Source organism: Chiloscyllium punctatum, chromosome 3, assembly GCF_047496795.1.
Source record: "Chiloscyllium punctatum isolate Juve2018m chromosome 3, sChiPun1.3, whole genome shotgun sequence".
In the NCBI taxonomy this organism is placed as follows: domain Eukaryota; kingdom Metazoa; phylum Chordata; class Chondrichthyes; order Orectolobiformes; family Hemiscylliidae; genus Chiloscyllium; species Chiloscyllium punctatum.
The window spans coordinates 82,370,903-82,398,534 of NC_092741.1; the positions used below are offsets into that span (position 1 = coordinate 82,370,903).

Genomic DNA, 27,632 nt, shown 5'->3' on the forward strand with positions numbered 1-27,632 from the left:
AAGAAAGTCTCATCAGCCATCGCTTTTGGAATCGATAGCTGTAGCAGTGGTTGGCAGCTTCAGGAATGGGGAGGGGAGGGGAGGGGAGGGGAGGACAGGATTCCCACTCCGGGAGCCTTTAATCTTGGCAAACTCCAAAGGCGGCACTCAATACGAACCAGATTTCACCATATAAAGTGAGAAAGGACTCACACAAGATTTCCTACCAGCAGGTGAATCCCTCATTACAGATATTAAATTCCACCCATACACATTTTTCTAATTATAGACATATATAGATACATGAAGTTGCACCACTAAATCACAAGTAGCTCAACACCAGTAGTAATACTAATTGTCCAGATTGTGTTGTGTGTCTGCTACCTGACTACTTGATACACTTTCAAAATTCTTTTCGATATACACTGTCCATCTGAACAACTACATATTTTAAATTGTAAAACCTTAAATGCATTCTGATTCTCTAAATAATGATGCCCGGGCTTTACCTTGAAAATATGTTCATTCTCGCCTTAATTTCAAGGTACCATTTCGTGGGATGATAAATGAGGCCCATGAATGTTTTATGAGCTGGAATAACTTTATAAATCATAAATGAAGAAATCACAAGTGAATAATAACTGCTCTCAAGTAGAAAAAAAGTGCTACTTGATTATTATTTACCGAGACTTATTTGTTTGATATATTTTTCTTGTTCATTATATTGCTAGTGCATTGAACGAATGGCACCCTTACGACAAACAAAGTTAGAAGTCACACAAGACCAGGTTATAGTCCAACAGGTTTATTTGCAATCACAAGCTTTTGGAGTGCTGCTCCTTCATCAGATCAAGTGAAAAGAAGCATGCAGGCACAGAATTTATAGGCAGAGAGATCAAAAGATCATACAAATCATGGATGGAGTCTCGATAGGCTGAATATTAAGTCTGTGCAAGTGATCAAAAGTGTCAGACAGTGTGAGGTAAGTGTCAACAGCTGTAGCAAGTGAAGTGATGACCTATAATCTGATTAATTGAGGCAGAGAGATAATTACAACAAATTAAAAATAAGGTGGTGCTGGAGACAAACCAAACAGTTGGAGTAACATGATGGGTATGAGAGTTGCATGCTGATGGTTTAACCAAAATAACAAGTAATCCAAAACAGTACAAACTAATTAGGTAGAGAGAGATCATGACAAGTTATTAGGGTGATGGTGTCAAAACAGGTCAGTAATGCAGGTTGTACAAATACAGAACAGTATGGTGAGGTTACATGTAGGACGACATGAACCCAAGATCACGGTTGACGCCATCTTCATGGGTACGGAAATTGGCTGTCAGTTTCTGCTTGGTTATTCTTCATTGCTGTGTATCTCGAAGGTCTCCTTGGAAGATGCTTACCAAAAGATCAGAGGCTGAATGTCCTTGATCGCTGACGTGTTCCCCAACTGGGAGGGGACACCTCTGCCTGGTGATTGTTGCACCATGTCCATTCATCCACTGTCGTAGTGTCTGCAAGGTCTCGCCAATATATCATGCCTCAGGGCATCCTTTACATTTAATAACTTTATTCTGTTTTTATAAAAAATGTTTTTTATTCGTTTTCTTTCCTCATCTTCATTGGTGTTTCTGTATCCAATTTGATTTGAACTGCTTCTTTCTTTTCTTGATGTACTTTGCGATACCATTATTAATTCAATTTCTAGATATTAATGATGGAAAATAATGCTTTCTGGAATGAGGTAAAAACCTAATCTGCATTGTTCACTAGGAGTTGTTCAATTACTTAATTATTTAGCCTATCATATGAATTCTTACTTGTTACATTAATAGGATTTTAATAATATGTAATTGATTTAATTTACCAACCATATCGCAAACCGAAGTTTCTGGGCTATCCAAATGCTTGTCTTATGAAGGAAATAAAACTAAAGCTGCAGCTAACAGTCATTTGTATTACAAACAATTCATCCTGAAAACTTGCTGCGGCAACACTTTAAATTAAAATTTAAGGCTACTTTATTTTTGAGTTCTGTTGGTTTAATAGAACACGTGACTGCCCAGCTGTCCCACAATAACAGAATAAGCATTCAGTGAGCGGCCTGGCCTCATATCCAACCAGCAAAGAAGTTTGAAAAGTTAATTGTGAAGGTCATGGAATTCACCAGATGGATGGAGAGTGGCTATTTTAGAAGTTTCTGTTATGCACTGGCTAACACGTAGGCTTCAAAATGTTATCAGTCAGTTTGTGCAGTTCAAATGCAAGACAAGTTTCTGTGCTTTAGAAACTTCATACAGTATGATTCTTTTGGCCCTCTATGCCAATTCTCTTTCAGGATTTGATATTTCTGGCAAAATCTGCATTTAATGCCAATCCTTGTTTGACCTGATAACAGGCTTACAAGGTCAATAGAGAGGGCAGTTAAAGTCAACTATGTTGGTTTCAGGGTGAACCAAGCTGAGGTCAATCCATCCAAGTATGGTATTTCTCCTTCCCTCAATAACTATTGTTTCCTGTTTCTGTATGACAGTTCAACAGCTGCAATCAAATTCTCGAACTGCTCTGGTAAAATCTAAACTTATCTTCTGGATTATTGGTTCAAGCTACTAGTCCAGTAATATAACCTATAAGTATAATGTTCCCTGTGAGGCTGATACTACCAGTGTCTGATTAAATAACAATGAGCTTTTATTGAAAGAAATTCCAACAATCAGTGTTTCACCCAGCGTATTGATTTATTTAAGCAATGTTTGAAGCTAACAAATGTAATCGCATTGTGTACTAGTCTAATAATTAAATCAAGCACTGTTTCGGTAGTTTAAGGCAGTGTAGAGGCATTGTAATGGATCTGTATGAAGTAAGTATTCATCTACATAATTCAGTGCTGAAGATCCTAAACTATGAGGTAAACACAAGAGTAGAATTCATTCCATTCACACAGGCAGCACGATGAAAGATGTACAACATATTTTTGGATTTGGATATCAAAATAGAGGAAGATGGATGTGGGGCAGTTCTGTGGTTATTTTTTTAAAAAGTCAAAAAGTAATTTTGGAACAGTGACCTAAAGATCAGTTCCAAGAAAACATGTAATTATATTAGACTGTCTGGGAAAACCTCAGTGGTCAGAATGGATAAAATGTTTATACTGTTGTGGTTATGATAGGCAGAATAAACACATGAAGGTAATTAATTTACTTTTGAATTCAGAACAGAAAGTTCAAAACTTTAGTTCAGAACCACCTGGTGAAGGAGCAGCACTCCGGAAGTTAGTGCTTCCAAATAAACCAGTTTAGTGGCCTGCAGTAGCCTCTGTACCTCTGCATTCAGTACCTCTGAATGCAGTATATAGCATAAACACCATCATAAAATTCTTTATAAACTATAACATTCTGAGGAAATGCTCTTTTAAAACAATATTATCTTAGATTCCAGTGTGGAAAAACAAGTGGGTGAATGCAGTGTTGCCTGGTGCAGCCTGACCAGCCTTCTATTAGTTGTACTCTTCTCCTAAAGCCACAATATGAAAGATTTCAGTGGGGGAAACTCACACAAGGCATCACAGTATTTCTTTGAGGCATGAAATTCATTATGGAATTTCTCACTTTTATTGGGCCATAAAATTCCTGAAGAAAAGTCCTTCCAAACATCTGTTTCATTGCTATTGGCACAGAATTTCTGAAATACTCTAACAGACCAATAAATGCGTGGTAATTACTCAGAAATATTCCTTTGAAGTGGTATTTTGAAGTTAAAATTGAAATAGAATTGAAAGATTCTGTGGTTGGGGTCAGATCATTTGGCTCCATTGCTTTAATGGCCAAATAATATTATGCATCTGAGATTTTTGAACTTGCTCCACTATTCAGTGAGAACATGGTTGACCTTTACTTTTAATAGCATTTTCATGCACTATCATCACAGCCCTTAATGTTTTTAATGTGTAGAAAGAAATCTATTGAGCTGTGTTTTGAATATACTCAATGACTGCACCAGCACAGCCCTCTTGAACGGAGATTTGCAAAGACTCAACATACTTTCAAGTGAAGAAATTCCTCTTCATCTTAATCTTAAATGACCTACCCTTATTCTGAAACCTTGCTTTCCATTCCAGGATTTGGTGTAAAACCAACATGACCTTAGGCAAAAAAAATGCCCGAACTCTCGATTTTCAGCAAGGTGGGTGCCCCAGGAAGACCTGAAGAGGGTGCCAATTTGATATGTGGGGTGAGCAGAAAACTTGTCAGGGCTCCAATGCTAAAGTTTAAAAATAAAGATGAACACAAATGGCTGTAAATAGTAGAGAGAAGACCCCATTCCATCAGCGGGGGGGACTGAAGGACAAACAGTATAGCTACCAAGGTCCAAATGACGTATAACGAAATGTGTAAACAAATTACTTCATGAAAGAATACCGGAAACCAGTGAGTGTTGTAAGGGGGCATTTGCAAAACATTATTTAGTCGTTATGACCTCAGGAAAATAAACAATTGCAGCTTCAACAGATAACAAACATCACCCAATCAATATGTTGCAGCTGGTAATTGTCTGGGGAGGGATGTAACGGTCAGAAGGGTGGTGGAAGTGCTGAAGTCAATGTTGCATGACATCGTTGTAATGTGGAATGTATAAATATACTGTACAGAGCAGGAGAAGGGGAATGTTTTGGAGATTACTTCCAGTGACCTCTCCCAGGTTGATTTGGTATTGAGCTCCAATAAAGGTTAATCCTGTGTTTAGCAGCACAAATTATGACTCATCTTTAAATTTCCTCTCCAATACACACTGCCATGCATTCCACATCTAAACTATGCCAATTGTGCAAAATTATGCCATCATATGCACACCCAATACTTAATAGCCCCAATGCCAACACAGTGTCAATTCATGTCGAGTAATGACTTCACCTACCAGTATTTACCTTTTCACGCACTTTGACAAGTAAGTGCAGGCAGACCTCAGGAGCCATTCTCAGATAGGAAGACATTAAGTTCTACTAAATAAAGACATTCTACTGCAGGCCACTAAACTGAAAAAAAAACACTCATTCACAAAAAAACACTAGATTTCCTATGTGTAAATTCCTTCACTTCAATAAAGTTTTATAAAGCAAATACTAATTCAAGTGTAATGAACATCGGAATTCATAGTCCCACATTAAAAAGTCCAAACCACTCGAGGTTGTGTACAAAAATGTGAAGTAGAAGGAACCCTTCTGTAATGACAGATCCTTGTGATATCTGACAAGCAACACCAAACCAGCTATGGAACTCCTCAAGCTTGTATCAACAGACAGATTGTAATGGAAAGCAATCTTTTATTTAAACCTCCACATCTTTTATTAAGGATTAAAAGGGCTTATGTTTTAAAAGCCTTGATAGTCCTGACAGATCCCTGTGCCAGCTTTAACAGTCTCAATGTTTGGCTGCACTCCTTACACATGAACATTTCCACCTTTCACAAATTCTAAAGGGCATATGACCTCTCCCAAAGAGTAACTTTCCTCCCTCAAAAATTTATAGCACCAGACTTAAATCTGTACCTTGCACCTCCAACATGCTATTCAGATCAATCAATAAGGTTCAGAACTGTTCTTACCTGGTTTAATCCGCACACTTCAGGCTTCGGACCCCTACATCACCAAATTCACATGAGAACAGCAGCCAATGATTTAAATAGTCCACAGCTCGGTCAATCACACGTGGGAATAAAAAAAACTCCATTCTTACCCCCATTACAATGAGAAGTACCATATTCAGGGGTGAGACTTACGAATTGTGACTTTTTGTCAAATGGGAAACTAAGTAAAAGTTTGGGACAAAGATAGTGTTACCTGCTTCTCAATCTCTCTCACCCCCCCATCCCCCTAACGCCCCACCCACCCCCCCATCACTAATGAAAGTATCCTTTCTGCAGCTACCATATGGAGCCCTGCAAGAATTTGATACATTTCAACGAATTGAAATTCACTCCCTTTAACTAACCCTACTTAGGATGGGATAGAATGTAAACATTAGCTTTCAGAAATTCAGAGTTATTTCCCAACATAGGATAGACAGGTTAGGCAACAGATTCCACCGTCAAAGTTAAGATACTCAGTGTCCACCATCTCAAAGACAGTTAGGAGTGGGAAACAAATGCTGAACTTGCCAATGACATTCACGTCATGTCAAAAAAAAAGGAAAAGCTACATGCGTGTCCAGAAAGATTTTATCCAAATATAGAAGATAAGGAGAGAGGGAGGTGATATTTTCCTTAATAAAATAATTCTAAATAAAATAAAGTCAAAGCAAATCATTTTCAACAGCTGCAGTTGCATAAAACAGCACAATTCGTTAAAGCAATGCCAACTGCAAGTCAGAGTCTGGATGTAATGAGTTACAGTCTCCCTTTTCTTGCAACGTAGATTTTACATGCACGCTACTACACTAAATTTGACAAAGTATGGAAGGGGGGAAAGAAACTGGGGAATGAGGTCATAGAGACCGCTGACTTTGACATGTTTGGTGCCTGAACCACAGCTGGGAGTAGACCTCTGATTTTTATCCAATAAGAACTGTAAACTCAGTCTGTGACAATAATAACCACACCTCTTAAAGTTGGGCTTTTCCACACCCACTTGATTCATACCAATAAACTTTGTGCCATTCAGAGGGAAGCTGTACTGTCCTGCAGTGCTCCTTGATCACAGCCATCCAGCAGCTCATATCCCTAACTCACCGAGGTAAGAATTTGTCAGTCTTTTATTAAACATTTGTGGTTTTAAAATGATGGTATCAAATTTCAAAAGAAGTCTTATTGCTTTTAATGCTTTCTCTGCAAGCTTTCCTCTTTGGAAAGTAGTTGTTTAGTCTTTGTACTTACATCAAAGTGAACAAGGAAAAAGAAAATATATGTGAAAAGAAGATTTCATCCTTTCCAATTCAGAATATCTTACAAAATAGTCATTAACCATTATAAGTCAATAATGAAAAGACACAAATAATCAATAAAACATTAAAAGAGACACCTACTGTCTTTGTTAGCAGGAAGAGAGAAGTTGCAACAGACATATGTCATTGTCACAATGACATCATGAATAAGTGACACAATGACATTTAATAACATCTGTTGACTTAAGATTGATTAAAATTATCCATTCAATTTATATCAAATAATTTTCTTTAAAAATGTTTTTAACAATGGAAAGCTTCTGTATTGCTGGTGTTGGTGTAATAATATTGGGTACGTACACTAAAATACAAAATAGAATTATCCCAATGCCAAACACTCATCAAGAATTTTCTCATATATAGACAACTAACTTTCTGAAGCCAAGATATCTCTGTGCTGCAGAAATGATGAAAAGCAATATACTAATAATGTTTTGAGTCTGAGTACCAACAGCAGATGGAATTGCAAGTCTCTCACTATTGACTTTCACTCAGTGTTCCACATTATAAAGATGCTTTTCAACTACTGATATTACTTTACAATTATTTCTCTAAAGCTAGCCACCTTGACTTATGAAATCAATATTTCATCACTTTAACAGAAAATGGAGGAAAGGATGTGAATTTTGAAAAATAAATGTTAATCTGTCAATTTTTTTTCTGAGTTACATGTCAAAAATATAATTCTTCAACTGATAAATACGCCACTGACATTTTCTATTACATGGTTGTTTCAGACATCCACAGCAGATTCCAATCTATATTTATACTTTTAAACTGATATATTCAAAAGTATGATATGAATGAGATTATACAGAGTACTTCCCAGTACAACACTGATATTTGCATTATATATTTAATGCTTTACTGTCAGAATCAGTTTTCTTTTCTTTGCAAGATATTTGTAGAGTTTTGTATAACAAATAGAGATGTACAACATAGTATACATTGGCACATCATTTTCTCTGACTGCAAGACTTGAACTTACAGGGGACATTAGAATAGTCGCAAATCATAACCCTCACTCTTAATCTTTTGCATTGATTTTAATGAACAGAATTTTGGATTGGTGTATAATGTTCCATTATTGTTCATTTTGCACCATTTCTGAAAGTTAATATTATAGACTTCATGTTCATTCAGTTCCTACAAAACTTCTCTCCTACCATCTGCCTCCTCACACACACCACTATCAAGTTGACAGACTTGCAGGGTCATCTCATGTAACAATGGGTTTTAAGAGGAAAGGAAAATACAAAAGAATTACTCCTCTCTGTAGCACTGCATCACATAATAGCTAAATCAGATGAATTAGTTGGAAATTATAGCAACAGAGCAATTGCCAGGCACAGCAAAGTTCATACAACAAACTAGTAATTGAATGAAGAGAACCTGTTATTGAAAGGAGGAAAGGAAGGAAGGACAGATGGACAGAGAGATGTGTTCTACTCAGTCTGCTGTGGGAATGGTGATATTTGTGGAATCGAGACTGATCATTTTTACATATGTGCGCAAAGGTCAAGGTTGAAGCATTTGCAACCTAAAACCAAAAGTACGCAGTGATGTATTTCATCTCAATCTCCTTGTGATGTCCTCAGCATCACAGGGCTATTGGCCTGACAACATAGCACCATTAGTGGCAGCAGTGTTTACTGTTTACAAGGCACTCCACAGGAACTCATCAAGGATCCTTCAAACCCCCTTCAAACCTATGCTTGACCAACTGGAAGAACATAGGAGAACACCACTGCCAACTGCAAGTTCCCCTCCAAGCCTCACACTCTCCTGACCTAAATTATAAAACTCTACCTTCATTGTCACTGAATCAAAAAGTAAGAATCACTCTCTGATATGAGATGGTGTACTTCACCAAATGTTTCAGCAGCTCCACAAGGTGGCCCAAAACTGCCTTCTCAGGGGCAGTTAGGGTACGGCGATGAATGCTAGCCTTGCCAGAGACCTTCTGAAGACCAGAGGCACAGTTGGTGAAATTAAAAATTATATGCCCTGAATTTCAACTCAACAAATTTGAGGCAGGCTTAAACTCACCAACCTCTCAGCAAGAGGTTTTTGGCCATTTTAACTCTCACATTTCATTTAGATAGTTAAAATCTGTTTCACTTGCCTGAAACCAGCAGGGGCATGAGCGAATGTGCTGAGTATTGAATCACAGAAGGAGACCATTCAGCCCATCTTGCCTGCATCCACTGTTCAAATGAACAATGTGTTCTAGTGCCAAGCTCCCACTTAGTCCCCACACCTTTGCACAAATTCGTTTATCCAAATAATCATATAATTTTCTTCTTCAATGCCTCACTTGAAATTGTCTCCACCACACTCCCTGGCAGTAAATCCGTTATCATAACTACTTGCTGAGTGAAAAGGTTTTTTCTCACCTTACTTTTTTACAAAACACTTTAAATCTCTACTCTCTTGTTCTCTTTCCTTTTACAAATGTAAACATTATCTCGCTAAAGACTTTATCTTGTCCACCCATGATTTTTAAAACCTGTATCAAATCTCCCCTTAGCTTTCTTATCACCAATCCCAACTCCTTCACTCTACCTTCAGAATTGAACTTTCTCATCCCTGGAGCCATTCCTGCAATTCTCTTCGACCCTGTGTCAACTGTGTTCACTTTCTTCTGATAATCCAAAACTGTATTCAATATTGCAGCTGAGGTCTGACAATGCCTTGTAGAGGTTCAACATAACCTCCTTGATCTTCTACTCTCTGTCCCTATTAACAACACTAAGGATAATATATATGATTCACATACTGCTCTCTCTACCTGCCCTATCTCCTTCAATGATCGGTGCACATATATATATCTGGGACCCTCTGTTTCTGCACCCCTTTAGAATTGAAACCCCAATTTTATGTTGTCTTTCAATGTTCTTCCTACCAAAATGTGTCAGCTCATACTTCTCCGGAATTAACCTCATCTACCAGCCCACTCCACCAATTTGTCAATGCTCTTTTGGAGTTCCATACTGTCCCTCCTCTTGGTTCACAATTCTTTATAGTTTTGTTCATCTGCAAAATATTTCCCTGAAAACCAAGATCTAGATTATTAATATATATCAGGAAAAGCAAGTGTCCCAATACTGACACCAAGGGAACTCCATTACAAATCTTCCTCCAGCTAACCAAAAAATTAATTCCCCATTTCTTTCTGCTTCCTATCACTCAGTCAATTTTGTTTCCACATTGCCACTGTCCCTTTTATCCTATAACTCATAACTTTCCTCACAAGTCTGTTATATGGCATGGTGTCAAACATCTCTGGAAATCCATGGATACCACATTCAACAGTATTACCCAATTGAGTCATTCTGCCCAAAGATCGTGGAGAGAAAGAGAGAGCAAAGAAAACCCATTATTAGTACTTTGTCACAAGAAGTGTTTCAAAAATTAAAAATTCTCACTTAGTTTAGATATTTCTGACCTGATGTTGCTTGCCTTTAAAAATCATGAGGGGAGGAACATTAGTTGCAGTCATTTTAATTCACCAACCACATCATTACTGATGAGTGAATGGAGTTAAAATAAGGGCTCTATGTTTATAAAAATATATTACTCAAGTAGAATATTTGCCCAAAACGTTATTAGCGAATTTGATTTGAATTAGAACTGGACATTTATTTTCAAAATGCAATATTTCAAACAAATATACTACTTGAGTTTTTAAAATATACATATAAAATAATTAGAATTCTCAAAATGATTCTGAGCTTGTTTGTCATCCAGGAGCCAAGAGGCAGGAATTTCCTAATGGGATGGGAAGAAGTGGCCATCAGGTACTAAAGCATTTCTGCCATTGGGAAGGTTTTCAGTGAGACCAAGTACGGATCAGCTGCCAAAACACAGGCAGTCAGTCAATGTAAATAATTGAAAGCCCTATTAAGGGTGATTCCCCCCAAACTCATGGCAATTTGTTGACAGGGAAGTCAACCCTTGTGATGCTCAGGGAGGGGAGGGATTGGCTGCCAGATGTAAGAAGGTGTTTCCCTGAAAATAAGCATATGGCCACTGAAGCTAGTATCTTCACATCCCAAAGAGGGGGCTAGAGCAAGGAAGGTTGCTCTTCCAGGCCCAATGGGCCAACCAGGGATACCTTCCTGCTTGACACCTCATACTTTAACATGATACTTTCCTTTCCAAGGGTGCCTCCATATTGATGTGCCATCTTCAGCCTTGACCTGCCTTAGAGTGTCCACATTTTTCAGTGGGGCTGTAAAGACTCCACTCTCATTGGCTCTCTGATTGGGCAGCAATATCAGGAATCCACCCATGGCTCTTAATTGGTCGGTGAGGCCAGAGGCAGCCATTTAAGAGGCCACATCAGGCAAAAATTGATGAGCCGGTCCTGCAACCAGTAAGAGGAGGCTCATAATCCCCAATTTTATCCCGTAACATTGGGGTTCCAAAGCCAGTGATAAAATTCAGCCCATAAGTTATGTTTATTTCTCCTTTAATCACAGCTATTAATAACAACACTGAGTAATAATAATTACAAAAAAAAACAAATATAGAGAATCAGGAAGTCAATTGAAAAATGCATAGATTGGAGAAGGAACACACTTCAGACTCATTTCGCTCCTGATTTTCTGGCAATATTTCGAGTTATAGAGACGTACAACATGGAATCAGATACTTCGGTCCAACTCAACCATGCTGACCAGATATCCTAAATTAATCTAATCCCATTTGCCAGCATTTGGCCCATAGCCTTCTAAACACTTCATATTCATATACCCATCTAGATGCCTTTTAAATGTTCTTAGTATACCAGTCTCCACCACTTCCTCTAGTAGCTCATTCCATACATGTACAACCTTGTGTGAATACGTTGCCCCTTAAGTCTCTTTTAAATCTTACCCCTCTCACCTCAAACCTATAACCTCCCTAGTTTTAGACTCCCTCCCCTGGGGAAAAGGCTATTCACCTTATCTGTGCTCCTCGTGATTTAACAACCTCTATATAAATTTATTTATTAGCAGAAATTTGGAAATGCCATCAATCGAGCAGACAAATTTCTATGTTTGGTTCTCAATTGCACTCTCTCTTTAAGATCCTTCAATAGAAACTAAGTCTGATCAAATTTCCTCTTATATTTTGTACATTGATATCATTTGCAATGCGAGAGAAAAATTCCCAGAAGTGAATGTTTGAACATAAAACAATCATATGGAAGTTTTGGCTTAAGGTTTGGTTGTTAAAGGTAAAATTACAAACAATAATTTGAGAGGTGACTTTTATGGTTCAGGTTTCCATAACCTGAGTTTGCCTTCCATCTCATGTTCACAGAATTTCAGATGATCTTGTAGCACTAATGCCTTGTGAACAAAAATACAAATATGCTTCACAGCACAGGCATCTTCACAGAGTCTTGTTAATGCCCTGTCATGTCTTTAACTGACATTAGTCCTTTTGGAAAATGGTGACTCCAGAAAATGAAACTTAAGTCAAAGTGTAGAGTAATAAGTGAATGATCTACAACTGTCTCTGTGGATTACTTGTGAGCAATGCATGTTTATCAATCCATACACCGCACATTTCCAAACCAAGGCCAAATAATGCTCCTGTCAGGAAGAGAGTGAGAAATGAAAGCAAACCCTAGCAACTGGTTCAGTCATGACAATACGGTGGAAGGATGAGACAAATCATTTTTCTACCATGATTACAACAGAAAATAGTGTGTCACCCAAGAGAGGAATGGAGAGACAGGGAGGATAATAAATAAACAAAATATTCTAGAAAATCCAGCATGGAGCATGACAGAAGCTATCATTACTCTGATATTTCAAACAGTCAACCAGTAGCATTTTATCCAAAGCAATTTCACTATGACATGAAGTGATGAACAATAGAAATTTATGATCAAGTAGGTCCTTTGTTATCACTTTAAATGAATTAACTTTCTCATATGCATCTTTCACACAAACAGCAGCTACAGTTACTAACTAAGAGATCATTTTACATGAAATTGCAAGTTGTACAGGATTAGAAAGAAGTTACTATATAGAAATGAGCTACTTAATTAGAGTATAGAAGCAAAGAGGTGCTTCTGCAGCTGTACAGGGCCCTGGTGAGACCACACCTGGAGTACTGTGTACAGTTCTGGTCTCCAAATTTGAGGAAAGACATTCTGGCTATTGAGGGAGTGCAGCGTAGGTTGACGAGGTCAATTACTGGAATGGCAGGATTGCCTTACACGGAAAGACTGAAGCGATTGGGCTTGTATACCCTTGAGTTTAGAAGACTGAGAGGGGATCTGATTGAAACGTATAGGATTATGAAAGGACTGGACACTCTGGCAGGAGGGAACATGTTTCCGTTGATGGGGGAGTGCCGAACCAGAGGACATAACTTAAAAATACGGGGTAGACCATTTAGGACAGAGATGAGGAGAAACTACTTCACCCAGAGAGTGGGGGCTGTGTGGAATGCTCTGCCCCAGAGGGCAGTGGAGGCCCAGTCTCTGGATTCATTTAAGAAAGAATTGGATAGAGCTCTTAAAGATAGTGGAGTCAAGGGGTATGGAGATAAGGCTGGAACAGGATACTGATTAGGAATGATCAGCCATGATCATATTGAATGGTGGTGCAGGCTCGAAGGGCAGAATGGCCTACTCCTGCATCTATTGTCTATTGTCTATTGTCTATTAGATTAGATTAGATTCCCTACAGTGTGGAAACAGGCCCTTCGACCCAACCAGTCCATACTGACCCTCCAAAGAGCAACTCACCCAGACCCATTTCCCTCTGAACGATGAGATTAGATTCAATTCATCCTCTACGTGAACAGCAGCCTGAATCCTATCTGCCCATCTAATCCAATATTGCATTATTCTCAATTATTTTCCCTTACTTCTCTATTAGAGATCAAAACTTTAATCCTGTTTTGATAATGAATTTTTCACTGTGCATATTAATTCAGTATCGAAAAATATTTCTGAAGTTCTGAGTTCTAAAAGAACCTGAAGTCTTTACTGCCAAGAATTTTCCACTGACCAGCTACCGATTCTTTTCTTCATAAACTTGTAGTGAAGCCCTGAAGTCAGATTTATTCAAATATATGCTGTTGCTCATTACTGTCAGCTACAGAAGATAGACATGCATTGCTGTCTGTACTGATCACCGCTGCCAGCTACCAGACACTATAAAATTAATCAGCACTTTCCAGAAAAAAGAGAGGAACATTGGAATTTTATTTCTATCATACTGACTTATGGTTTTTCTCCTCCTCTGTCTCCACGCACATCTCATGCTCCTGTATAGGCCCTTTGGCACCAGGGCTACTTAGGAACATAGGAACAGGAGTAGGCCATTCAGCCCATTCAGTCTGCTCCACCATTCAATGAAATGATGTCTGTTTTGTGGCCTCACTCCACATATTTGAGCCATATCCCTTAATACCTTAGCTTAACAAAAAATTATCTCCAATTTAAAATGAACAACTGATCCTGATTTCAGTGCTGTTTGTGGAAGAGATTTCCAAACATCCAACACCCTTTGTGTGTAGAAGTGCTTCCTAACATCTCTTCTGAATGATCTGGCCCTAATTCCCAGATTATGCCCACTAGTTCCAGAATCCCCATCCAGTGGAAATAGTTTATCTTTAACAACCCTGTAGTTGCCTATTAATATCTTGAAGACTTCAATCGGACAACCCCTTAACCATCTAAATTCTAGGCCTGCTGACAGCCGTGACAAGCTTTTTGCCTTTATGGCTGCACTTAATAGCAATGTGATACAGTAGCAATATGGAACAAATACAGAAATTCAGCAGGTCGGGCAGCCTCTGTGAAGGGAGAAACAGAGTTAAAGTTTCAAGTCCAAAGTGACAATATGTCTCTTCTTCAGAACTAGAAGCAGTGAGCACGATAGCTCCGGCTAAGGGAGCAAAGTCTACAAGGGTAAAGCAAGGCAATTTGGAGGTATGTTGAGAGCATCCAGGTTGGCTCAGAGTGAGTTCCATCACGGCAAGGAAAGATCCCAGAGACAAAAACAGAAATTGCTGGAGAAACTCAGCAGGTCCGGCAGCATCTGTGCAAGGAAAGCAATAAATAACAGGTGGAAGTTGAGCTCAGGGGGAGAGAAGAGGCAGATGGGCAGACAAAGGATTGGATAAAGGTCACCCTGGGAGAATTAAGCTGCTAATGGGGACCACTAAAAGCTTATAATGGGTGGGTTGTGGCAGCAGCCCACCTGATTGCAGGGCTTGCTATGGACGTGTTGGGGGGAGGGCATGAGAGAATATTGAGACCCAAAGGGGAAAATTATATGTTATTCTTTCAGCTTGCACAGAGCTTCACTGGAGCACTGCAGGAAGCCTGAGACAGAGATGTTAGCCAGGGGACACGGTGGTGTGTTGAAGTGGCAGGCAACAAAAAGCTGAGGATCATTTTCATGGACAGAATGTAGGTTCTACCAGTCTGTGTTCCATCTGCCCAGTGTAGAGGAGACCAGGTTGTGAACAACAAATGCAGTTAACTGGACTGAGTGAAGTGCAGGTAAATCGCTGCTTCACCTGGAAGGTGTGTCTGAGGCTTTGGATAGTGAGGAGGGTGGAATCACCTGGGCAGGTGTTACACTTTCTGTGATTGCATGGGAAGGTGCTGTGGGGCCATGCGGAGGCATTGGGAATGGAGGAGGAATGGACTAAGATGCCTAGGAGGGAACTGACAAGGGAGGAGAATGTGTGTCCGGAGGTGACAGAAATGGTGGCCTATGGTCGCTTGGATGTGGATACTGGGAGGGTGGTGAGTCAGGCCCAGGGACACTCTATCAGTTTTGTTATGAGGGAAGGCAGGAGGTGAGGCTAGAAGTGCAAGAAATGTGTTGGACGTAGCTGAGGGCCCTATCAATCACAGTAACAGGGGATCCTCAGTTGAGGAAGAGGGTGAACTTTTCAGATGCCCCCTTGTGGAAGCTAGCATCACCAGAACAGATATGAGAGAGATGGAGAAATTGGGAGAATGGAATAGAGGCAGGGTGTGAGGATGAATAGTCCAGGTAACTGTGGGAGTCAGTGATTTATAGCGGATATTAGAGGCCATCTTATCACCAGAAACAGAAACAGAGATATCGAAGAAAGGGAGGGAGATTCCAAAGTTGCAGCCTGATCCAGTCCACCAGCTGGCTGTATGACCCTGATTCCACAGAGTCCTTGCAGCAGCATTATAGCAATAGCTGCCAATACAGCCTGAGGTGCAGTGGATTGGGGAAGAGTCATGAGGGCTCATAGAGGCTGGCATGTTACGTACCAATGTCTGTGGATTCTGGGCTGTGGAGTGACCAGTGTCTGTGCAGCATGTCCTGAGATGCTGGTGCCTGGACCCTATGGAACACATGAACTAAAGTTGCCAGGTACCTGCCTTACTTCCATGTTGGGAATTCATTATGTTCGGGGGTATGGTAAGATTGGAGCTGAATACTAATCAGGCATATTGTGCCATTAACAAAGCATTTAAAAATCTATAATCCATTGTGCCCTCGTGAAAGACTCACCTGGTCACAGATTCTGCCCTTTAGGCTACAATAAATAGAATCTGTTTGAATCTGTTTCTGAGTACAAATATATTGCAGTCTTGGACCTATATTCTAATTTCTCTTTAGAATTTCAAATCTTTTCTTAATGACAATTTTAGTCACGTCCAAGATAGAAATTTGACTTTAAAAACATTGAGGTCAGACAAAGCCATGTGTTTCCTATGTCTATATAAATACTCATTACAACAAGGATGCCTGGGTGGAACATAGATTGAAATTCCGAGGAGTTCTAAATGTTGTTATTTGAGATTAAGTGGTAAGAGACAGAGTTAAGAGTTATTCTGGTCATAACATATGCCAATATTATGAACTGCCCACAAAACTTTACATGGGATTCCTATTCAAATTCACCAACACAAAATTTGTTCTCCCTATGTCCAATGTCTATATATTTATCCCTTGCCTATGATTGTTTTTCACAGGTTATGCTGTGATTTTAATGTATACCTCGGGATCGGGAGTACAATGCCATAAAACACAAAAGCTTAATGGTGAACTAAGCACTTACAGCTAATAAAATCTTAAACTGGTTTTATTTTTAATGCTTGAATGAGTGAGCCAAGTTTCATACAGTGATCCTTTTTCCACAAGCTATGCATTTAACATATCTTGAATTTTTTTTTGGAACAACTGTAATGTCATGAAAAAAAGTTAAGCATAGTTTGCATTTCAGAGATAAACATGAAGTCAAACTAAGGCTGTTTTTAGTCAAAAGCACATACAGCTAGATGAATAAATGAAAGGGAAGTTGGACAACATAGATCCCTACCTTGAAGCAGTAGGAAAGTAAACAGACGTGAACAAATTGACAACAAACCGCAAAAACCATAGAGATTACAAGATATAAAAATGAATATCACTTTACAATTACTATCACCTATCTAATACAATAAGGTACCTACAATAATGGTGTGTCAGTGCCTATGTACAGCAGGCATGTCTGAAACGATTGTCAAATTCAAAGCATCAAATCAGGAGCAGGAGCTGGCCACTGGGTCCTTCAAGCCTGCTCGATCATTCACTCAAATCATGACTGATCTGATAATGCCTCATTTGACATGCCAAGTAGCCTAATCCTCCTCCTAATTTGCATAATTGTATCTATCCTGTGATTCCTGAACTATCTCTTTACATGTCTATAATCGTATCTCTATTGCCCTATTCCTTAACCTAATTTGCCAGTTGACCTTAACTAGCTCTGTTTTCATGCCATCATTGTTGCTCTTTTACAGGACACACTCTCCCTTTATACAAATTGAATGCACAATACATTCATGTTATGATTACTGCTACCTTGGGGTGCCTGCCCTCTAAGGTCATTAATTAATCTAATCTTGTCTTACCACACCAGGTCTAACATAACCTGCTCTTTGGTTGGATATTGAATGCATATATTAAATGCTGAGAACACAAAATGACATCAGCTAGCCAATGACAGGATCAGAATGCATCCAGGCATGCACTGTTGATATCACCACAATCCGCACATACATAGTAATGTATGGACAGACTGACCCACTTTTATTTCACATGAATTCATTTTTAAAAGCAACTACTATTTCCATGCTGTTTCACCCATTTCCTCTCACACTCCTCCCAGCTCCTCATTCCGATTCAGTTTGGGGTGGGAGAGTGGGCAGTAATGCCAGTTGGTATCGCTTGGTGTTTGTTTTTCCTCCTCATAAAATAATTAAATTTATAATCTAATTCACTGCAGAATCCTAGTACATACCTACTACTCTGTTGCTTTTCTACATTTTTTCAGGAATTAATCTCCAGGATACTATTCAAATAACTTGGCAAAACTCTCCTAGGGACAATAAAAAGTATCAGCTTCCCATTTCATTTGAAAACTTTTCATTTATTACAATCATTATCAACTTGCTGGTCACTTCCAAATGACATTGGCTTCCTTTTTACATCACCCAGAAGCAGTACTTAAATTATTCCCGACCTTCTAAGAAACTACCCTGAAAATGTTCTATGATATCCTCATTCGGGTCACCACGTGATTTTTCTGATCAATGCTTCGATTAAAATTTCCCATGATCACTCCCTTTCCTTTCTTGCAAAAGTTCACATTTTCTTTCTTCATACTGTATTCCATTCCATGAGGTGGTTACTATTGGAGGGGAATGTACACCACTCCTACAAGGAATTCCTATCTTTATCATATCTCATCTCTACTCAAACCATGTTTACATCCTGCAGAGATGTTGCTGCGATGATTATTGAATGTACTTAATTATTTCTCTTTGTGATATCAGCTTATCTATTTTATTTCAAATGCCACATGTATTCAGGTACAGAGCCTTTTGTTTTCTCCTTTTATTGTTTTCATAACCTTGAGCCTTATCTGTTGATTTATTGTCGGTTTTGTATTCACGACCAATTTCTGCCATGGTCCTTTTATCATTCTCCATGTAAATATTTTTCCCATTACTTTGTCTCTATTGTTTGTTTCGCCTTACCTTCTCAAATTTGACTCCTTGCTCTCACTAATTAGTTTTAAACTCGCTCAACTTCCCTAGTTTGCAGTTTAATAGAACACTGGACCCAGCAAGGTTCAGATGTAGACTATCCCAACAATACAGCCCACTTTACCCAGTACTGGTACCAGTTTTAGATTAGATTAGATTAGATTCCCTACAGTGAGGAAACAGGCCCTTTGGCCCAACAAGTCCACATTGACACTCCAAAGAGCGACCCACCCAGACCCATTCCCCTACATTTACACCTGACTAATGCACCTAACACTACGGGCAATTTAGCATGGCCAATTCATCTAACCTGCACATCTTTGGACTGTGGGAGGAAACCAGAGCACCCAGAGGAAACCCATACAGACACAGGGAGAATGTGCAAACTCCACACAGACAGTTGGCCGAGGCGGGAATTGAACCCAGTTGTATTATAGAAATGCGCATTTCACTGCTCATGATGTATATCAAATTAGAGTTATGAAAAATTAATGGTAGAATGTAAATAAAACATGCCATCAATACTTTAGAACCACCGACGGTTGTGTTTTTTTTCTGGGATAATCATGAAAATATTCAGCACAAGGAAGTTACTAGAACTGTTGAAAGGGAAAGCTCAGTTTAATGAATGAAAATGAACTTTACTTTCTATTATTCTTGTATTGGATGTCAATGCCCATCCCTTGTTGTGCTTTTACTGGTTGGCTCTCCCAGACCATTTCAGAGGTAGTTAAGAGTCAAACACATTGTAGTTTGCCTGGAGTCACATGTAGGCTGGACGAGCTAAGGAATGTAGATATAGAAGATAATATAAAGGATATATAAAAGCTATGTACGAGTCAGGTGGGGTTTTTTGAATGACAATTGCCTGGTCACCATTAGACTAGATTTCAATTCCAGATTATATTAAATTTATATGTCACCATCCCCAAATCATTATCCTGTGGTTCTGGATTAGATTAACCCCACAATGTTTCAGTCAGAGTTCTGATGAAGTGTCATCAACCTGAAAAAGTAACTCCGTTTCTCTCTTCACAGATGCTGTAAGACCTGTTGAATAACTTTAGTATTTTTGTTTTATTTATGGTATTCATCTTTGTTCTTAACTCCTATTCATTAATCAAAAAATGAGAGTGAAGCCAATATTTCCAAAACTATTTAAGTTAGTGATTTATTTAAATATAGTGGTTAAATTGCCTGTTAACGATCATTATGGACTGTATATCAATTTAATTTTCACTATAATTAGGATTCCTAAAGCAGTTAAAAAGGCTCAACTTCCAAAAATTGTGTGTACCTTTTATTACTAAAATGAACAGTAGCCACTTGGATATCTGATTTAAAATAGTGATCTGCTTTTTTTGTGGCATAGACTGGTGATTCACTTCAAAATGAAACCACTCCAAGATAATGCTTCAATAAGACTTGTAACTTTTTTGAATCCGATTTATAATAAGGAATGAAAATATTGGTTGGCAGAATGTCCTGAATAATTTCACTGTTAGATCACATTCTGTGCAGTAATGGAACCTTAGGAAGTAAACAGGCTCCATAAAGGGCGTGTGACAGAATTATCAGCAGCATAGTATCTGCATTCCAGTCATTGTGTTACTGTGATTTAGGTCATATGGCACTGAATGTAGCCAGCTGTTAAACATTTGTGACTCTGTACATCTACTTCAAATGCACTTCTCAAGTCCCTTGGTGGTGATAACATGCTGTAAAATAAGCAATGTGAACAGATCTTTCAATCTGTTCACATCCAGTTCAACCAAGAAAGACATATCTTGCACAAAGTTAAGGAAAAAGGATCGTACTTCACTCCTAGATTTCTTAGAACACCACTGATAAATGAAAATATTACTGCTAAGAAGTCAAAGACAAAGATTAATGCAGAGTCAGGCCTGTGAAATAAAGTAGAAAACATTACAAAGGCAGGAATAATTGTGGGTGGTGAAAGAAGAGGAAACATGAGGAGCTCAATAAAGACATGACAATGAGAACCTTGAATTTGATGTGGTATTGGATATGAGCAGGTGAGTTTGGAAGTTTAAGCAAATGCTTTACAGGAATTGAAGAAAGAGAAGAGCTGCCATGGTAACACTGGAGTTGACGAATGAATAGTTGGAAGTTGGAAGCAGACATTATTTGTATGGGGGAGGAAATATGGTCAGAAACTCAGGCTGAACAAAAGTCAGTCACCAGGGTGGAACTGGTTTGGTTTCCTGGCTAAGACTATGGTCAGGAAGCCAGTGGACTGAGCAGGGAGAGTATTGAAGATAATGTCAGAAACCAAAGATGAACCATAGAATACCTAAATGAACAAGGGCAGCTGCTGCTTAGAGCACCACCCTTTCCAAGGTCCCCTCCAAAGCACACACCATCTTGACTTGGGAGTATATCATACTTCCTGGGTCAAGATCCTGGACCTTCCTTCTCACCAGCTCAGCGGGTGTCCCCACTGAATGCAGCACTTTTTAAAAAATGCAGCTTAACAAAACCAACACCTTCTCCAGGACAATATAGGAGTCAATGACACCCACACCCCCAAACAAGTTTTTAAAAACTGAGAAAGAATTGTGAGAAATAGTTTTCTCCTGGACCAGTTTGTAGATACCAAGCAAGGTTTCCCCTGCTTTCTTGAAGCTCCATGAAAAAAAATCGCTCCTTTTACTATAAAGATTACTGTTCTATTTGAAATACTATCTCAAGGAGACAATGGGTGGCTTGTGGCTCAGTAGTTAGTACTGCTGCCTCGCAGGGCTAGGGATTGGGCTTGATTTCACCCTCAGGTAACCGTCTGTGTAGAGTTTGCAAGTTCTCTCCATCTCTGTGTGGCTTTCCTTTGGAGTGCTCCAAGTTTTCTGCCACAGTTCAAAGATGTTCAGGTTAGGTGGATTGGCCATGCCAGTGTCTAGGCCGACTAGCTATGGGAAATGTAGGGTTACACAGATAGAGTAGGGAGGTGGGTCTGGGTGGGATGCCCTTCGGAAGGTCGATGTGGACTCGATAGGTTAAATGGCCTGCTTCCACACTGTAGGTTTTTCTCATTTGTAAACTTTACCCCTAAGAAGTAATCTTTGTCTGTCAAATGGATGCGTGTTCCGCTACCACAATAACAATAACTTCAACTTTATATTTTCAATGAAAAAGCCAACACTTGGATCTCAATGTAAATTTTCTCACCCAGCGCTATTGCTTCACTTTAAACTTTCAATAAATAGTCTCGCTGTTAAAGGACAAAACAAATCTCTGCCTTCGACTACGTAAACAGTCATAGAGTCATAGAGATGAACAGCATGGAAACAGACCCTTCGGTCCAAACTGTCCATGCCGACCAGGTATCCCAACCCAATCTAGTCCCACCTGCCAGCACCCGGCCCATATTTCTCCAAACCCTTCCTATTCATATACCCATCCAAATGCCTCTTAAATGATGCAATTGTACCAGCCTCCACCACATCCTCTGACAGCTCATTCCATACATGTACCACCCCCTACATGAAAACGTTGCCCCTTAGGTCTCTTTTATATCTTTCCCCTCTCACCCTAAACCTATGCCCTCTAGTTCTGGATTCCCTGACCCCAGGGAAAAGACTTTGCCTATTTATCCTATCCATGCCCCTCATAATTTTGTAAACCTCTATAAGGTCACCCCTCAGCCTTCGATGCTCCAGGGAAAACAGCCCAGGTCTGTTCAGCCTCTCCCTATAGCTCAAATCCTCCAACCCTGGCAACATCCTTGTAAATCTTTTCTGAACCCTTTCAAGTTTCACAACATCTTTCTGATTGGAAGGAGACCAGAATTGCCAATATTCCAACAGTGTCCTGTACAGCCGCAAAATGACCTCCCAACTCCCGTACTCAATACACTGACCAATAAAGGAAAGCATACCAAACGCCTTCTTCACTAACAAATGTACCTGTGACTCCACTTTCAAGGAGCTATGAACCTGCACTCCAAGGTCTCTTTGTTCAGCAACACTCCCTAGGACCTTACCATTAAGTGTATAAGTCCTGCTAAGATTTGTTTTCCCAAAATGCAGCATCTCACATTTATCTGAATTAAACTCCATCTGCCACTTCTCAGCCCATTGGCCCATCTGGTCCAGATCCTGTTGTAATCTGAGGTAACCTTGTTCACTGTCCACTACACCTCCAATTTTGGTGTCATCTGCAAACTTCCTAACTGTACCGCTTATGCTCGCATCCAAATCATTTATGTAAATAACAAAAAGTAGAGGACCCCCTCTTTAAAAAACTTTTAAAAACTTGTAAACACAATATTAATTGAGCATTAGTTTAATTAACTTGGAAAGCAGAATATAGATCAGTCACGTAAGTTAAAGTATATTATTAAAATGGTCCCATGATTCATCTTAGAAAATGCAAATCTCCTCCCTATTGATATCAGATATAAAGTACACTCAATGAATAAGGTTTCTACAGCTATTTTTTTTGTGTATGAAGATTTGTTGCACTAATCTTTACTGTGCAATTATGTATACATATAAAAAGCTTGCAAGAAGCTGGGTGAGTTTTTGAAGAAGATACCTTATCTGAGGTCTTTAATAGTAGGGCACAAATGATTCCTCTCTATCTGGCACTTCTTTTAAATGATTATCATCACAAAATTAACTTTCAAGAGCCATTTGTCTAGCTTATCCAGCAATGGGTAAAAGGCTGAGATATGAAATGCAGAGAGTGTGACCTTCACAGTGACCTTTCTTCTTAAAGACCCAAATTGCTTTGTACTGAAACTGCTGTTAGGTCCTCCAATTTAAAGAAAGATTGTCTGAATTTTCTTTATGCTATACATATTTACTTTTAATGAGTGCTTGAATGGCAGCAGAAAAGGTCACAGTCTATGTAAGTTAATAAAAATGAATTACCTCACTTTATGTAAAGTATGACAGATAATTCTATTTAAATCAACCACAGCATTCTCAGTAGTAGTCTAATGTAGAATGACAATCAAAGGAGAAACTATTCTATCCTTACTTATCAATAGGTAGTCCTAGTCAGGACAGCTGGTCATGGCATAAATGGAACACAATAAATTAGACTATATTTGATGGGTCACCTTGTATCATTCCTAAGTTTCATAGAGTGTACTACTATGTCATGTAAATGCTTACCACTACTTTTATTTGAGGATAGTTGAATTGTATTATTGGAAAGTAGAGTCCAGGCCAAGATCGGATCAACTATGATCATGAGGAAAGCGCTGTGGCACTGTATTCTCAAATTTCAATACATCATGAAGACCATTCAATACAAATAGATTTAATGTTCTCTAATTCAATGGTCCATTTTTTTAAAAAATTGGTTTAACTTGAGATACATTAAGTAATAATGTCATTTATCCAGGTGAGGACAATTGTTGGCTTATTTTAAAAATAATATCTGACTTGTCCACCCAAATGTCATACCTATTAATAACTTCTTTCACATAACAGGAAAGTGCCAGATAACTTCTGTCTACAGCTAATCAGTTCACAGACATATATCTGTCACATAAGACACCACAAAGTGAATCCAATGTCACAGTGCTATGTCCTTTGGAAATGGGCTTCTCAACTGCAGCCTGACAATGTAGCTTATTGGAAAAACACAGGAAATTATTTTCAAGGCCAAATTACATTTTCATTCATATAGATACAAATTCAAATATATGAATTTGTCTGACTTTGATAATAGAGACATAAAAAAATCAATAAATCCAGACAATAATTATAAATAGATTGCTGCCAAGAGTTTTCTCCAACAAATAAAGACAAGCCCTTCAATACAAATCAGAAATAATATGAAGGTGCCAGAGTTAGACTGAGTGGTCAGCTACCTGATGGAGGAACAGTATTCCAAAAGCTAGTGCTTCCAAATAAACCTGTTGGACTATAATCTGATGTTGTGTGATTTATTAAACAAATTTTACATTTAACCTTCTTAGTGATATGGTCAATTACGGAGTCCCAGTCTGTGTCGGTTAAGTATTAAGAATAAGTCAACCAAGTTTCTTTGGTCGACAATAAATAAGTTGCTTATTAACAAAAACAAACTCAAACAAAGATGCAGGGCTTGTCAGTTGACCAACAGTGCTCATGGACTGAGTTACCTCTCCCTGCTGGTGGGTGGGTTTAGCTCCATTCTCATCTTTTAGATTACTAAGGGAAAGACAGTCCATCAAGCGCTCAGTGTGTCCATTCAAAAATATTTGAGTTGACTGATTCTGTTATATTACTGAGAAAGTGAATTCAGAATCTAGAGTAAAGAAAGCCAAGTGTACAGTGATCTAGGAAACAATATTAGTTCCCTAACTCTCACCTCCATAATTGATATAAAGTTCTCATTTTAATAGCATAATTTACTTCCATTAGAATGGTTTGTTCTTAAGTTGTGCAGCCTACTTTGAGACTGTAAATAATCCTATTTTGCAATCTGATCAAATTTCATTTCAGCGCATCTTTAGGAGCTCTCATTGACTCATTTGATCTTTAGTGAATCTTGGACAGAGAATGCCATGAACTGATTCAGCTTGACATAGAAATCACACCATTAACTCGCTCATTATAACTGAAAAACCATTGGCTTCCAAAGTTGCAGAATTCTCAAAATGGAGATGGACTGATGGAACTGTCTTGTACCACATAGCGTTGAAACATTTTGGTTCACCCAAGTAGTGGAAATATGCAAGTTCATACAATAATGAGGATTTGAGCTTCTCCAGCTTGAGGAAGAAAGTATAAGGAAACTTCCTTAAGGAAAGGTCAGTTAAAGGTTGTTTTTATCACCTTCCCATACAGTGAATACTATGTTCATGAAGAAAACAGCATTTGTGAATATATCAATGCTGCCAGAAATGTTGCAACTAATACCACTACTTTCTGAAAAGAATTGTGTTCACAAAATATTTAAATGATCACTCAAAAATAGTGGACCAAATATAAGCATCCTTGAATCTGTTTGTCCAAGTTAACACAATAAATTCTCCATTTGTGATTTTGTTCAGTTAATGAAAATGTCTGTCCTGTTGAGCACTGCACCTTTTATCTTGATCGTTCACTTTTGCACATTTCCTTTGCCTGCCTTATTAGATCTCCTAGAGAACAAAAGCATCTTCTGCACTTTCTACAATCTTTCACGCTTGTCCTCACACCTCTTATAATCTCTGCTTGCATCAGCATGGATAAGGTTCAGCAGATAACCCGCTCTGCCATGAGAAGAGCCTCTGCAATCGAAGTGAACCCACAAGCCCGGCGAAATCTCCAGGAACTATTTGTCAATTTTACTTTGATTCTCATATGCCTCCTTCTTATGTACATCATAAAACTGCTAATGTGATTTTTCTACTTACTTTCTATGGGAAAATGGACTCGTGTTTAATGGACTATTATGACTCTCTATGGAACCTTGACATGATTTTGTGAATGTGTTGTTTTCAGAATACTTAGTCCAATTGAAAATGAGATTAAACAGAGTCTGGTCTTTCTTTAAACAATATGATTTTGAACATTGAATATTCTGAGAATAGAGAACACATCAGTTTAGAACATCTAAACTACACAAGGCATAAGTGCATGTTACAGTATTGTTTTTTTCTTGACCTGTAGCATAAATTAACTTTACAAAGCTATTACTTTGTATTACCTCCCATTTAAAGTGTACTTTGCATTTCTGACTCAATGAAAAAAAATCATTATCTACTGCAAATGATGTGTAAATTGTCACCACAATTCTTGTTGGTAGAAGATGTATGGACGGAAATTAAGATCCAATAAAGAAGACATTCTAAATAGGCTGGAACTACTGTATGTAGACAATCACTGGAGATTATACACTTTACATACCATGTTAAAATATGGTTGTAAAACAATTATTCCTGTTTTTATCATGATAGCTTCTCATTCTCAATAGTGTACAATTTGAGAAAGTTAAAGATCTGAAAATAGATAAGGGAAAAGCATAAATAACCTTTATACACATGTCCAAGTGCATCAGCAAATTATTATTTCATATCTCACGAATCAATTTATTTGATATCCTCTATTAACCTACTACAGTGTAGTATACATACGTGCATAGTAAACAATTCTTGTTCATGTGAGTATATAAAAAAGTTAAAAAATCATCACAAAATGGATCCAAATGAAGAAGTCCCTTTGTCCCATTTAATATCAGCTTTATAGAGTACTAATCCATGGCAACAACAAGTTGTTTCCCAAAATAAATTTGGTGTCCTAGTCTCAACTACCCTTGCCTCTGACCTCTCCTAGCTATTGGTACAAAGGAATAGTTTCTGGCATTGTCTTACGCTCATAAAAATAACGTATATAACTGTAAATATGTAAGTATAAATATCTGAAGTGCGGTATTATTTCTCCTGCATGTTTTTGAAATGCTGTAATGTGAAAATATGCAATAAAATTCCATGCAGTTTCTTTCTTCTCTTGTGCCTTGATGCTCACAGTAACCCAACAAAACCTGCTAGAGACAAACGTTGGTTAAAAAACATTCACAGCACTCTGTTCACATGGAAGAAGATAGTCAAAGCCATCACTTTGCTAAGCTCCTCCATCTGTATTCACTACTCAACCTCTCTACTTTCTGAAATTATCCAAATTCCTTTCTGTGTCTGATAGTTTCCAACATTTATTTGGAATATGTAGGAACATCAGACTGAG

The 27,632-nt window shown here is 38.4% G+C and overlaps 2 protein-coding genes across 6 annotated transcripts in view; one reads left to right on the forward strand and one right to left on the reverse strand.

Annotated features, from left to right (window-relative positions):
• The window catches only part of cep85l (centrosomal protein 85, like), a 304,765-nt gene that overhangs the window by 90,519 nt on the left and 186,614 nt on the right, over window positions 1-27,632 (reverse strand). The window lies entirely within an intron of this gene.
• Window positions 6,582-27,388, forward strand: pln1 (phospholamban 1). 3 transcript variants are annotated; one of them, XM_072555898.1, is made up of 3 exons: window positions 6,610-6,706; window positions 25,410-25,717; window positions 26,046-27,388. In XM_072555898.1, exon 3 carries the CDS (start codon window positions 26,134-26,136, stop codon window positions 26,290-26,292), a length of 159 nt encoding a protein of 52 aa, XP_072411999.1. In that variant the 5' UTR covers window positions 6,610-6,706; window positions 25,410-25,717; window positions 26,046-26,133; the 3' UTR covers window positions 26,293-27,388. The 3 variants fall into 3 exon arrangements, with proteins under 3 accessions (XP_072411998.1, XP_072411999.1, XP_072411997.1); XM_072555896.1 differs by lacking the exon at window positions 25,410-25,717 and adding an exon at window positions 10,665-10,714 and having other exon boundaries at window positions 6,625-6,706; XM_072555897.1 differs by lacking the exon at window positions 25,410-25,717 and having other exon boundaries at window positions 6,582-6,706.

Excerpts from the sequence above, each read along its gene's own strand:
- pln1 (XM_072555896.1), top strand. The coding sequence starts at position 10,689 with ATGGGATGGGAAGAAGTGGCCATCAG. Across the intron at positions 10,715-26,045 it reads TGGGAAGAAGTGGCCATCAG|ATCTCCTAGAGAACAAAAGC; the intron begins GTACTAAAGCAT and ends CTGCCTTATTAG.